General features: G+C 40.3%; 1 protein-coding gene across 1 annotated transcript in view; it reads right to left on the minus strand.

Moving 5' to 3' along the window:
* Positions 1–765: 765 nt before the first annotated feature.
* Positions 766–14487, minus strand: part of wdr95 (WD40 repeat domain 95) — a 35257-nt gene continuing 21535 nt past the window's right edge. Inside the window, exons 16-30 of the mRNA XM_090224187.1 lie at positions 11802–11904; positions 11294–11400; positions 10957–11036; positions 10542–10596; positions 10410–10455; positions 9348–9407; positions 8552–8714; positions 7535–7633; positions 7340–7398; positions 6542–6680; positions 6388–6427; positions 6191–6279; positions 5230–5414; positions 4569–4672; positions 766–4436 (exon numbers count right to left, since the gene is read on the minus strand). Of these exons, the coding sequence (XP_090080313.1) occupies positions 4247–4436; positions 4569–4672; positions 5230–5414; positions 6191–6279; positions 6388–6427; positions 6542–6680; positions 7340–7398; positions 7535–7633; positions 8552–8714; positions 9348–9407; positions 10410–10455; positions 10542–10596; positions 10957–11036; positions 11294–11400; positions 11802–11904 (1519 nt within the window). The 3' untranslated portion in view covers positions 766–4246. The remainder of the gene's footprint in view (positions 4437–4568; positions 4673–5229; positions 5415–6190; positions 6280–6387; positions 6428–6541; positions 6681–7339; positions 7399–7534; positions 7634–8551; positions 8715–9347; positions 9408–10409; positions 10456–10541; positions 10597–10956; positions 11037–11293; positions 11401–11801; positions 11905–14487) is intronic.

A 14487-nucleotide genomic window follows, 5' to 3' on the forward strand; every position in this document is an offset into this window, starting at 1 on the left:
TTGGTCTCTTTGTTGCTTCTCTGATTAATGCCCTCCTTACCTGGTCCATGAGTTTTGGCAGGTTTGTTGTGGTGCCATATTCTTTCCATTTTTGAATAATGAATTTAATAGTGCTCCGTGGGATGTTCAAAGTTTCTGATATTTTTTTATAACCCAACCCTGATCTGTACTTTTCCACAGGGGGTGAATACATATATGCACGCATCACTTTTCCATTTTACTTTCTTTTTTTTTAACAAGTAATTTTTTTCATTTCACTTCACCAATTTGGACAATTTTGTGTATGTCCATTACATGAAATCCAAATAAAAATCCAATTAACTTACAGGTTGTAATGCAAAAAAATAGGAAAAACGGGGGATGAAGGGGATGAATACTTTTGCAAGGCACTGTATACTCTACTGTACGCTACTGTACTCTACTGTACTGACTAGACTACTTTTCTTTACTGTACTCTACTGTATACAGTGCTGTCCAAACATATGTCTATGATTGGTTCAGATTTGGTCCGGTCCGGACCTGCTTGTCAAAACTGTGAGTCATGCGACTCCGACTGAGAGTCAGCAACATTCATACACACTCCTTATTTTCAACATAAAATTGACTGAACACAACTGTTCACAGCTTTACTTTTTTCACTTCATCAAAATATGACATTTTCATCCAAATATCATATGTTTATTGTTGTTTGTTAAATTAAGCATTGATATGACGATTTGGGTTGAGTAAGAACTACAATGTCAAAGCAAATATAACTATGTTGAATTTATTTTTACTTATTTATTTGTATTATGCTAGACATAAATAACGTTCAATAAATAAAGGCTTTACTTTTTTCAAAACTTTGTCAATTGGTTAGATTGTTGCTGAAAAACAAATAGTAAACACTGTTACAACCAACCCCATACTGTGTGACAACCAACCCCAGGATGATTCACAAAACCTTTGTAAAAAGACATTTCTTCTTAAATTACACTTTTTCCTTAACTATAGATTTAAGAAGAAAGTTAAGCAAAGTTGCTATTCTTCGAAAAGGTTTTGGGAAATTTTCTTGGGCGATTTCTTATGTTTCTCAGGGCTAGACCCCTTTTTTCTCAATTTCCGCCTCAATGACGTGCCCAAAGTAAACTGCCTGTAGCTCAGGCCCTGTAAGGCGTCTAGATGTGGCAGGTAAGGAAAAGAACGGCCTGATGGACTGAAGCCTATTTCTCAAAGTGGAGAAAGTTTGTTATTGTCTGGCAATTTGTACAGATTGTTTTTTTATTTTATTTTTAGAACTTTTATCAGGCGCAGGACACAGAGATGAGTCATTCACGTAACTTTACTCAAAACAACAAATATTCCAAGAAGGAAAATAATCAAGCTCACAAATACAGACCAACTTACAATGAACAAACACGCACAAAACCATGGGGGAAGAAATAACAGTTTTAGTAGAAGGACACAGTCTTGGAAATCCGTGTTTGCGCTCACCACGAAGGAATTACGCACCTGTTAAAATCAGTTTCCTATTGAACATACTTCTTTCCGAAATAAATATTATAGTTTGATTACATTTTAGGGTATCTGAGGAGTAAATAGAAATGTATTTTGACTTGTTGAAACAAAGTTTAGGGGTAGATTTTCAGATTCCTTTCTCTGCAAGTTGAACAAGTGGGTTACTCAAATCGATGGCACCAACTAAACAGACTTTTTGGGATATAAAGAAGGATTTTATCTAACAAAATGACACTACATGTTATAGCAAAAAGTAAGTGAATATTTCATCTTTATATATGAATGCATGAAACCTGTGCCGGTGGAAAAATATTTTGACTTGGGGCGCCATCCACAAAATCGCATGGCATGTTTTCGCTGTAATAGCTACTGTAAATCGGACAGTGCAGTTAGATTAACAAGAATTTAAGCTTTCAGCCGATATAAGACACTTATATCTACCTAAATGTTTATAATCCATAATATTTATTTGAATTTATTTGAATTACGCGCCCTCCAGTTTCACCGGAAGTTGTCCAGCTAGCGGAACCCCTTAAGCAAAAAGTTAAGAAGAAATTTGATTCTAGAAAATAAGGTTCTTGGAAATGTTCTAAATTCTAAGATAGCTAAACCCTTGTATTAAATTCAGTGCAGTGAGAGAAAAGCTTATGAAAGGAATTGAACATGTTTAATTTACTCAAACTTTATCTGAAAGATTCAGTATTGATTATTTTAAACCCAAGAACATGTTTTAGAACAGTAATCTCAGTAACAAATATGCTAACATGATTGTCATTGATAGCTAGCTAAAACGGTAGCCTAGCAACAAACATCTTAAAACCTCTTAGGGATAGGGGGCAGTATTTTCACATCCGGATGAATAGCGTGCCCAGAGTAAACTGCCTCCTACTCAGTCCCAGATGCTAATATATGCATATTATTATTAGTATTGGATAGAAAACACTCTGAAGTTTCTAAAACTGTTTGAATGATGTCTGTGAGTATAACAGAACTCATATGGCAGGCAAAAACCTGAGAAGAAAATCCAAACAACCAAATCTGAGGTTTGTAGTTTTTGAACTCAGCCCCTATCGAATACACGGTGGGATATTGGTTATGTTGCACTTCCTAAGGCTTCCACTAGATGTCAACCGTCTTTAGAACATTGTTTGAGGCTTCTACTATGAAGGGGGGCTGAATGAGAGGGGAATGAGTCAGAGGTCTGCCAGCAGTCACGTGATGGTCACACGCATTTCACATGAGAGGTAGCTCTCGTTCCATTGCTTTTCTACAGACAATGGAATTCTCCGGTTGGAACATTATTGAACATTTATGATAAAAACATCCGAAAGATTGATTCTATACATAGTTTGATATGTTTCTACGACCAGTAATATAACATTTTGGAATTTTCGTCCGACCTTTCCGCTGGACTTTCACGCGCGTTTGGATTTGTTTACCAAACGCCCTAACAAAAGGAGGTATATGGACATAAATTATGAACTTTTTTGAACAAATCAAACATTTATTGTGGAACTGGGATTCCTGGGAGTGCATTCTGATGAAGATCAAAGGTAAGTGAATATTTATAACGCTATTTAAGACTAATGTTGACTGCGCAACATGGCGGATATTTATTTTGGCTGTTTTGGGCTATGAGCGCTGTACTCAGATTATGCTTTTTACGTAAAGTTAAAAAAAATCTGACACAGCGGTTGCATTAAGGAGAAGTTTATCTAAAGTTCCATGCATAACACTTGAATTTTCATCAACATTTATAATGAGTATTTCTGTGAATTGATGTGGCTCTCTGCAAAATCACTGCATATTTTGGAACTACTGAACGTAACACGCCAATGTAAAATGAGATTTTTGGATATAAATATGCACTTTATCGAACAAAACATACATTTATTGTGTGACATGAAGTTCTATGAGTGTCATCTGATGAAGATCATCAGGTTAGTGATTAATTTTATCTCTATTTGTGCTTTTTGTGACTCCTCTCTTTGGCTAGAAAAATGGCTGGGTTTTTCTGTGACTTGGTGGTGACCTAACATAATCGTTCGTGGAGCTTTCGCTGTAAAGCATTTTTGAAGTCCGACACTGTGGCTGGATTAACGATAATTTTATCTTTAAAATGGTGCCTAATACTTGTATGTTTGGGAAATTTGATTCATGAGATGTCTGTTGATTTGTATTTGGCGCCCTGCAATTTCACTGGCTGTGAACTCCGTTCCCAGACAGGTTAAGAAGATTTGTAAATAGATATTTGAGAAGTTCGTAAGAAAATCATTACATCTTAAGATATTGTTGAGGAATTGCACTTACGAACTATCTTATTTACTTTTTTTTTCTTAAGAAGCTTCTTACATTCTTGCGTAAGAAGTGTTTTGTAAATCTGGGCCCAGGTTGTCACAAGTGGACAGAGAATGTTTAATGGCTTATAACTCCATGTTGGAATAATATAAGAGGATATAAATGGTCCCCAATTCAACCCAAGACCTTGGTCTTAATCTTATTGAAAATAGTCTTGTAAGATATACTGGTGCTGAGAAATACACTAATTAGTAAAAAAGTGTTACAACAAACCCCGGTCTCCCCTAATCAATCCAGTACTGTGCAACTCTTTAAAGTTGTGCAACAGCTCACATTTCAGCTCTTCTGATTACTTGTGATGGTGTTGTAACTCCTCTGTCCTTGAAGCATGTTGAGTTCATGGTGCACAGGACCTATGGTCACAGTTTGAGTTCCTGTTACAATTGGGATCTTATTGGAATTCAGTCAACTCCTGCTCCACAAAGCTGGACATGAAAGGATCTATGCCAGCCAGGGAAAGATCAGGCCTCTCGCAGGTGGCTGGGGTGTCGACGATATCAAAGTACTTGAGAGTGTGGTAGGCCTTGGGTCCGCCATGATTGGGTGGCTTGTTAGTATGCTTGAATATTTCATGTCGGAGTCTGAAATGTGAGAGATAGCAGACAATTTACTGCCGGCAGAAATGTATTCATTCCCATGGCGTGTTCTGAGCCTAGACCTGTATCTGCTTGCCTACTATTTACTGTATGATGTGTGTAATGTGGCTGACTCACCGTTTCCCATGTTCTTCTGTGTAACAAGAGGTTTTCATCTCCTCCATGATGTCTGTGTCGCTGAAGGACAGTGGAGGGTGTCTAAGCTTGCTGGGCGAGTTGGACTGCAATTACATTTCGAAAGAGGCAGATCAGTAACATATAGAGAGAGACAAGAGAGAGACATAGAGGGAGAGAGGGAGGGAGCAAGAGAGAGAAGGGAGGATGAGAGGTAAAGGAAGAGAGGGAGGGGGAGATTGACAGAGGGGGAGCAAGAGAGAGAAGTTGATGAAGAGATTGAAGTAGGGAGAGCTAGAGGGAGAGAGAGGGTGAGGGAGGATGAGCGGTAAAGGAAGAGAGGGAGGGGGATATTGACAGAGGGGGAGCAAGAGAGAGAAGTTGAGAGGGAAAGGAAGAGAGATGAAGACTTTGACGTAGGGAGAGCTAGAGGGAGAGAGATAGATAGAGAGGGAGAGAGAGGGACAGACAGAGAGTAGGTGAGAAGGAGAGGAGAGCGAGTGACAGAGAGAAAAATAATATGATATAGAGAGAGGAAATTGGGATAGAAACAAAAGGAGAGGGAGAGATTCCAAATCTGCCCTGTACATGCACATTTGCCCTGAACATTCCACTCTGGCAGCGTTGATGAAGACGCTCGGAAACAACCTTTTTTTTTACGCACCTTTTGCTCGGTGCTAGTGGCCTCAGAGTTGTCAGCGTTATTGACATCGGACACTCTGGTCTCTCCCTCCAGGATGCGGTGAGCTGGCATACTCAGAGGGTCGATCAGGATCTCATAGGGAACGGCAGGATGCTTCCAGGAGGAAGGGGTGTGGATGCTCCAATTGTCCCGCTGCCCAAACGTCCCTAAGGAGAAAGAGATAGAAAGAGAGAAACCATTTGTACTTTAACTCAGTTACTTTCAATCATTTTTGCTTTAAATTGGTCAGTGTTGAGAGTTAGAAAAAAGGTGCATGATGATGTTAGTACAAAGGAGGAGTTGTAGTAGGAAGGTAGTGTTTAACTGATCTAAATACCATAATTATAACACTGGCAATTATTGTCACAACCTGATCTGGTTAATCTGTTCCTGTGATTGTCTCCACCCCCTCCAGGTGTCGCTTATTCCCCCCAGTGTATTTATCCCTGTGTTTCCTGTCTCTCTGTACTAGTGTATTTATCCCTGTGTTTCCTGTCTATCTGTTCCAGTTCGTCTTGTATATTTGTCAAGTCAACCAGCGTTTTTTTCCCCGTACTCCTTTTTCGATTCTCTTTTGCTAGTCCTCCCGGTTTTGACCCTTGCCTGTTTTCTGGACTCCATTCCCGCCTGCCTGACTATTATGCCTGCCCTTCGGTACCTACTGGACTCTGAACTGGTTTTGACTTTCTGTCTGTACACGACCATTCTCTTGCCTACCCCTTTTTGGATTAATTAACATCTAAGGCTCCAACCTTCTGCCTCCTGAATCTGCATCTGGGTCTCGTCTTGTGCCCTTGTAATTATAATCTATACAAGGGAAGCATCTATCCCCGAAACATATCTCTATCTACTGAACATTAATCCTAAAACATAAATCATAAAACTTGTATACAGAGTAGGAGTAGACAACAGGACAAAAGACCTGTGTGATTTTTAACCCTACCTATGAACTCTCCGTCAGCACTCCACAGGCGCACAGTGCAGTCTATAGACGAGGTGAGCAGTACTTGGTCATCGTCAACAATCTGCAACCTGGACAAGATAGTAAAAAGATGGGAGGGAGTGAGCAAAATGAGCAAAATGTGAAGCACAATTTTGTTTATGTTTGAGAGGGTGTTCCCGATTAGGGGCTGCACGTACCCAGTGATGCTGCCAGTATGGGCACGCCAGTAGTTTTCAGCTGAATAAATAAAGTTGCTTTTTACTTTTTGAATTCATAGATCGAAATAAATCATGCTGTCTTTTGATCTCTTCTTATGAGACCTGTTCTAACGAGTTGAAAAAACAATCTTACCTCTCGGTGGGGTTCTCTCTGAGCCAAGAGCGTATGTCTTTATGTCATAAACATAGACATAGCCAAGTTGATCAGCCGCATACAGTGAGGTGTCTTCCTTTGTCACTGCCAGTTTAGTGATCAGCTGCTGGAACCTAGACTGAAGAACATACTCCTTTAGTTACACTTGGTTCAAAACGTTCACAAAAAAGCCTCAAACATTTTATATATACAGTGGGGCAAAAAAGTATTTAGTCAGCCACCAATTGTGCAAGTTCTCCCACTTAAAAAAGATGAGAGAGGCCTGTAATGTTCATCATAGGTACACTTCAACTATGACAGACAAAATGAGAAAAAAAATCCAGAAAATCACATTGTAGGATTTTTAATGAATTTATTTGCAAATTATGGTGGAAGATGAGATGTGATTTTCTGGATTTTTTTTTCTCATTTTGTCTGTCATAGTTGAAGTGTACCTATGATGAAAATTACAGGCCTCTCTCATCTTTTTTTAAGTGGGAGAACTTGCACAATTGGTGGCTGACTAAATACTTTTTTGCCCCACTGTATATTGTGCATGGTGCTTATTTATTAATAGTAGCCTATCATTTATAACATGTTAGCATTACAATATGCATTTTAAGCATTTACTACCATTACTAATATATTCCAAAGCATTTATACACATTGAGTAATAATTTATAATTGCTTGTTCAGGAAAGGTACTGTAATAAAATGGTGTTATTGCTGGTTTCTAGAAAAATCCATAGGTTTTAACATAAAAAGGAGAAGATGGAAAGTTGCCATGGTAACACATACTGCCTCGAAGTTGGCCAATAATTTCCCACCGTTGAGCACGTTCCAGAAATGAATGCAACCTTTGTTTGAAGACATATAATAATACATCATTAGAACATATTAGAACATATTAAGCAGACGCTTTAATCCAAATCGACTTAAAGTAATGTGTGCATACATTTTCCTATGGGTAGTACCAGCGGGTATCAAACTCACCTGTGGGTCCTGAGGACAGGAGGCATGCAGCAGAGGAGAACTTAGCATGTAATGCTCGGCTCCTCAGGAAGATGATGCTGGGAACACAGGTATCCATCCCTTATAGGGCATAAACATCCCACAGTTTGCATTTTTTTCCTATTCCCTTTTAACTTAGTCCCTTTATGCAGCATATTCCTCATTTAGCTTTGAAAAACAATTATTTACCTTGAGGATTGTTCTATACTCGAAATAAAAAAGGGTACGGTCAAGGTGCATTTCTGTTTCCCAGGGTACAAATGTAGGGCACACTAATGATTGGTGGTGATCTGTACCTTTGCTTAGTAGAAAAGGTACAAATTAACAATGCATTGAAGAAAGGTATATATATTTGTACCAACACAACGGAACAATAATGAATCCACCTGTGCCATCTCTTTAGAGGTGTGGCTTGGTGGGGGCGGGGCTTTCAGTTAGCTCTTTTTGGCCACCCATCCATGAGTGGAAGTGTTGTACCAGTTGAAGTGTTCTATAGTTATGTTAATTCAGGTTGTCTAAAGTCTTTATAATGGCTAACATAAGAGCAGTTGACAAGAGCTTTTATTAATATGGTAGCGCCCTTCACCCAACACCTTGCTACCTCATCAAGCAGTCCGGGCCTCATGGCGTAATGGTTAAGTTGTTGTCTTGCCAGGTGCTGGACCTGGGTTTGAGTCCAGCTCGAAGATACCTGCTTATTTCGCTACATTCAGACAATTGGAGTGGTGTGTACACTTAAAGGCACAAATGGCTTTGTCACTGTGGTGGTATCCTAAAAAGGCAAATTTGCACCTTTTCTAAAGGTACACTATTGTCATTTTTAAGGTACAAACTGCAAGGGTACAATTCGTTACCCATAACTAATGGTACAATGGATGTACCCTAAAGCGTTTGTACCCTTTTAAGTACAAATCAGTACCTTTTCTTCTGAGAGTGTAGGCTTTAGCTACACTCTATGGCATGCAGGCGAACCACTCCGGTTTGATAGTGTGATCTGACCTTGGGCATGGCAGCAGTCAGGTTGCAGAGGGCTGGCAAAGCGACACTGGATGTGTCCGGAGACCAGGTTCCACACAATGACCTCCCCGTCATAGCTGCTGGTGGCTAGAAGGGAGGGGGGACACTGGGCCACACACAGGATGTCCTCTATGTGGCCCCTCCTCTGGAGACAACACAGTAAGACCATTAAATGATATTCTATAATTGTATTCAATTCTAGTCCATTCTATATTTCCATTTCTATAATTCTATTGTATTGAATTTAATTGTATTCTATTCTATTAAATGTATCTTTATCTTTATTCGTCCCCGCCAGCTCTACATCACTGGCCAACAAGAGCTTGAATGGTCGACAGCAGGAATGGGCAGTCCTCTAAGCCTGAGTGTTTGCAGGTTTTTGGTGCGTTCTTCCAAATCAGTGTCTAATTTAAATCATTAACCTTAGAACACAAGTGTATACTACTCAGTGACATGATGGATGAATCAGTGGCATGATGGATGAATTAGGTACCAGGCAAAGGAGAAAACCAGACCCCCAAGGACTGGAGCTCCCCATCCATGACCTGCAGTAGTATATCAAAGATAACTGGGGCTGACAACTTGGGCCGTAACGTAGGATTACTGATTTAGGATCAGTTGATCCATTTGTCATGGCTACCGGTGCAGATCCCTTTTAGATCACAATGAATAAGACTATATGGACAGGGAGGGGCTGACTCTAGATTAACCCTATATATTCTGAATGGCATTGCATGTCTAGTTTCCCATTCATGTTCCTCATTCATTCCTTATTCACCAGATCGTCTTGCCATGAGGGCTGAGGCTTCTGGATGTGGTGAGGCTCGTCTGGTGAATCCTAGCATGGAAACATACAGGGCATGCAGTCAACATTTTGAAATGAGGATCTTCAACCAGCCATCTATTGTTGAAGTCTAGAAATGAGATGAGGCATGTGTGTATTTCTAGCTGAATCCCTCTGATGCCCTTTTTGTGACTTGGTAAAGTGGGCTGCCAATCTCTACAGCTCTGGTCTCTGTGCCTCTGACCTCATCCCCAGACAATTTGGACGGAAGTGACTGGGAACGAGATTACTATGCCTCCTAGTTATGTGGTGTTTGTTATTTTATTTAAAAAGCTGTTATAGAGGTTACTTATGGAGAAGGACTGTCTTTGAAAACCAGCTCTTATGATGTTAACGATGCTCTCAGATTCAACGGTGGATGGAATTACAGCTCTGTGGACAGGTCTGCGTATACCTTTGGTACTACAGGCCTAGAAGAGTGTGAGTATCACTGAAGTGCTATGGAATATGGAATTCTATAGAAAGTCAATTCTTCAGAACATATCACCTCTTCCTTTAATGCTTAGAAGTCTCTTATACTGAAGAATAGTGTAGAAGAAGAGACAAATGTGATTGTGAGGTTAGATAGGCTACATGGTAAGTTGGTAACCAAGGAAACACTCAACGACTTCAAAATGTATTACTTATGTATGGCAGAGTAAAGAGGCAGGCGAGCTTATTAGGGCGTTTATATTCCTCGCTGATAATATATTCAGAATATACTCTTGAAGGGTTTTCAAAGATTGTCTTGTATGTGTTTTTGTGAAGTCCTAATCTTAAAATTTGTCATGGCTACCGGTGCAGACACTCAGGTAGTCTCTGCTCTGGCGAGGCAAATGCAGAAGGTAATGAAAATGGAAATGAGATCTCAAGGCAATAAAGTTGAATAGGTCCTAAGGGGAAGAGTGGTCATTGGAGTCAATAAATGTATAGAATCCAATAGTGATATCATTCACATAGAAAATATGTGGCCTATCTATAACTATAAAGATAGTTCTTCTTCACGTCTATACTCACAGAGTAGACATTAATCCTGCGGTCCCATCCAACAGACATCACATACCTGGAAAAATGTATTACACAAGGTTAAGATGAATCATTATTCCTCTCAAATCAACAGTTGTCACATCCATCATTGGTTCTACTCACGTGTTTCTGTGGACTGTCAGGTAGGTGCAGTCACACACCTCGTTGGACTCCCCATCTGTGTGACATGTTAATGTGAAACTATTATAGCACATTAGTGGTTATATAGCCTGTGTTATGGAGGCAGTTGACATAAGGGACAACAACAAATTAGCCTGTCATCTACAATGCCAATTATAGTTACCTTTATAATGACTTATGCTGTTGTTCATAATGTTTACAACTTCCTATGACAGATGTTATAATGTATTATAAAGCTGTAATAATGGCTTTATGAATGCATACATAAGGGGGCTACAGTAAAGTGTTACCAAATCACCTCACATAGCATATAACAGAGAGAAGGCCAAAATCCTGAACACTGTAATGCTGCTAACACCACCTTTATACTGTGAGAAATGAATTAGAATGTACTCACCTTTTTTTAGTATCTTCAGACACTGACCATTGTTAAAGTTCCAGATCTTTAGAATGCCATCTCTCCCCCCAGTGACCAGTCTGTAATGAGGAAGTTTCATCTCATTTCTTTCCTTCAAACATTCATTCAAACACATTTGTTTTTGAAGTTCTATTTTGATTAAAGTAAGGCAAACACCACAATCCAAACAAAACACCATCTGCAGTGCACACTCTTCATCACTCTTCATTTTCGCCATTACTCTGAGCTGCCGTTAGGTAGGCAACAGTATGGTCACATTGCACTTATGGGAAAATATCACATTGCAATAATCAGTCATTAAAAAGAGCTTCCATACCTCCTTCCCTTGGGGTCAAAAGTCATACAGGTAATGGCAGACTGTCCGTGGGCACCACCAAATTCAAACACATGGCTCCCTGTGTCGAAATCCCACACCTTCACCACCTAGGATCAGTTAGACAACATGTGGTGTGACCAATGACATATCCTATACAATATATGTGTAGTGTTCAGTAAGTCTTTATATAGTGTATGGGTGGGACCACAGAGATCATATTAAATTACTATTACTAGTTCTATGTGTACATAATTATGTCTGTGGGACCAGTATCTACTGCAGCATTTGCTGGAATTATGTCCTGGGTGAAAGGGTCTCAGTGCCGGAGTTTGGTGTACTGGTCAATGTAGCCGACTCCGGACAGCACAATGCCCCTGTGACGGGGATTCTGTCCGTCTCCTTCCCAACTATTGAAATAAAGTCTGAGAAACTAAAGTCCCCCCCCCCCTTTTTTTTAAAAGAGGGTCATAAATAAAGCGTTCCGAGGTGAGAATTACTTAAAACTTACGGATCCTTCTGTGCAGCTGACGACCTGTCTGAACTCGTGGCTATAGCCGCAGCACAACACAGGCTCCATGTGAGACACGATCAGATGTCCCTGGGGCTGGGGGCTGAAGGAGAAAAGAGGAGAGAGATGGTGAGGAGGAGAGAGGAGAGGAAGATTGTTAGGAGACACATAATACCCCATAATGACAAAGCAAAAACAGGTCTATAGAAATGTTTGCTAATTTAATCGAAATAAAAAACTGAAATATCAAATTTACATAAGTATTCATAAGTATTCAGACCCTTTGTTGAAGCACCTTTGTCAGCGATTATAGCCTCAAGTCTTCTTGGCTATGACGCTACAAGCTTGGCACACCTGTATTTGGGAAGTTTCTCCTATTTTTCTCTGCAGATCCGCTCAAATTCTGTCAGTTTGGATGGGGCGCATTGCTGACCACCTATTTTCTGGTCTCTCCAGAGATGTTCAAGTCCAGGTTCAGGGACATTCAGAGACTTGTCCCGAAGCCACTCATGCATTGTCTTGGCTGTATGCTTAGGGTCGTTGTCCTGTTGGAAGGTAAAACCTTCGCCCCAGTCTGAGGTCCTGAGCGCTCTGGAACAAGTTTTCATCAAGGATCTCTCTGTACTTTGCTCTGTTCCTCTTTCCCTCAATCCTGTCCCTGCTGGTGAAAAACATCCACACAGCATGATGCTGCTACCACCATGCTTTAACATAGGGATGGTGCCAGGTTTACTCCAGACGAGACGCTTGGCATTCAGGCCAAAGAGCTCAATCTTGGTTTCATCAGACCCGAGAATCTTGTTTCTCATGGTCTGAGAGTCTTTCAGTGCATTTTGGCAAACTCCAAGTGGGCTGTGATGTGCCTTTTACTGAGGAGTGGCTTCCGTCTGGCCACTCTACCATAAAGGCCTGATTGGTGGAGTGCTGCAGAGATGGTTGTCCTTCTGGAAGGTTTTCCCATCTCTAGAGTTACTCTAGAGCTCTGTCAGAGTGATCATTGGTTTCTTGGTCACCTCCCTGACCAAGGCCCTTCTCCCCTGATTGGTGGATCCAATCTTCTTTTATTTAAAAATTCCCATTCCACTCCAGTGTTAATTACTAAATTGTAATTACTTCACCACTATGGTCTATTTATTGCCTTACCTCCTTACTTCATTTGCACACACTGTATACAGCTTTTCTATTGTGTTATTGACTGTACGTTTGTATATTCCATGTGTAACTCTGTGTCTTTGTTTTTGTCGCACTGCTTTGCTTTATCTTGGCCAGGTCTCAGTTGTAAATTAGAACTTGTTCTCAACTGGCCTACCTGGTTAAACAAAGGTGAAGAAAAAATAATAATAATAAAAAAGAATGATGGAGGCTACTGTGTTCTTGAGGACCTTCAATGCTGCAGGCATTTTTTGTACCCTTCCCCAGATCTGTGCCTCGACACAATCCTATCTCAAAGCTCTACGGACAATTCCTTCGACCTCATGGATTGGTTGTTGACACTGGACAGAGGAACTTTGCCTAGAAGGCCAGCATCCCGGAGTCGCCACTTCACTGTTGACATTGAGACTGGTGTTTTGTGGGTACTATTCAATGAAGCTGCCAGTTAAGGACTTGTGAGGCATCTGTTTCTCAAACTAGACACTAATGTACTTGTCCTCTTGCTCACTTGTGCACCGGAGCCTCCCACTCCTCTTTTTATTCTGGTTAGAGACGGTTTGCACTGTTCTGTGAAGGGAGTAGTACATAGCGTTGCACGAGATCTTCAGTTTCTTGGCAATTTCTCGCATGGAATAGCCTTCACTTCTCACAACAAGAATAGACTGATGAATTTCAGAAGAAAGGTCTTTGTTTCTGGCCATTTTGAGCCTGTAAATACTGATGCTCCAGATTCTCAACTAGTCTAAAGAAGGCCCGTTTATTGCTTCTTTAATCAGAACAACAGTTTTCAGCTGTGCTAGCATAATTTCAAAAGGGTTTACTAATGATCAATTAGCCTTTTAAAATGATAAACTTGGATTAGCTAACACAACGTGCCGTTGGAACACAGGAGTGATGGTGGCTGACAATGGCCTCTGTACGACTATGTAGATATTCCATTAAAAATCCACCGTTTCCAGCAACAATAGTCATTTACAACATTAACAATGTCTACACTGTATTTCTAATCAATTTGATGTTATTTTAATGGGCAAACATTTTTGCTTTTCTTTCAAAAACAAGGACATCCCCAAACTTTTGAACAGTAGTGTATATTTTGGAATTCAGTCAGGGTGTCAACTGTTGAGAGAAAGAATAATATAATACACAAGGTGCAATTTTGAAATTTGGTTGTGCATCAGCAGTCACTCAATTCGCTACGGTCAGCAAAAACTATTTAGATTGGTCATTTAGTCCAGCGGCCAGCTATCTAAACTTGGAGTAAGCATGGTCAAATTACCAACCGGAGTGGGGCTCATTGATCCTCAGTTATCATATTAAAAACGGCAAACATTTGCCCCCCGTGGACGTTTTGGATGTGGGTACGCAGATTCACGAGCCACTGCAGCCCCTCGTGATGATTTCAGTTTTTTTGTGGCTCCCAGTCCCATCAAAGTTGACAGTATATTCCCTATTTAGGGGCACCCTAACGGTAACAAATGCCTCCCTATTCCCTATAAAGTGCACTTATTTTGACCAGAGAGAAGTAGTGCGT

This window comes from Oncorhynchus mykiss, chromosome 27 (assembly GCF_057628025.1).
Source record: "Oncorhynchus mykiss isolate SJ-2025 chromosome 27, ASM5762802v1, whole genome shotgun sequence".
Taxonomy (NCBI): domain Eukaryota; kingdom Metazoa; phylum Chordata; class Actinopteri; order Salmoniformes; family Salmonidae; genus Oncorhynchus; species Oncorhynchus mykiss.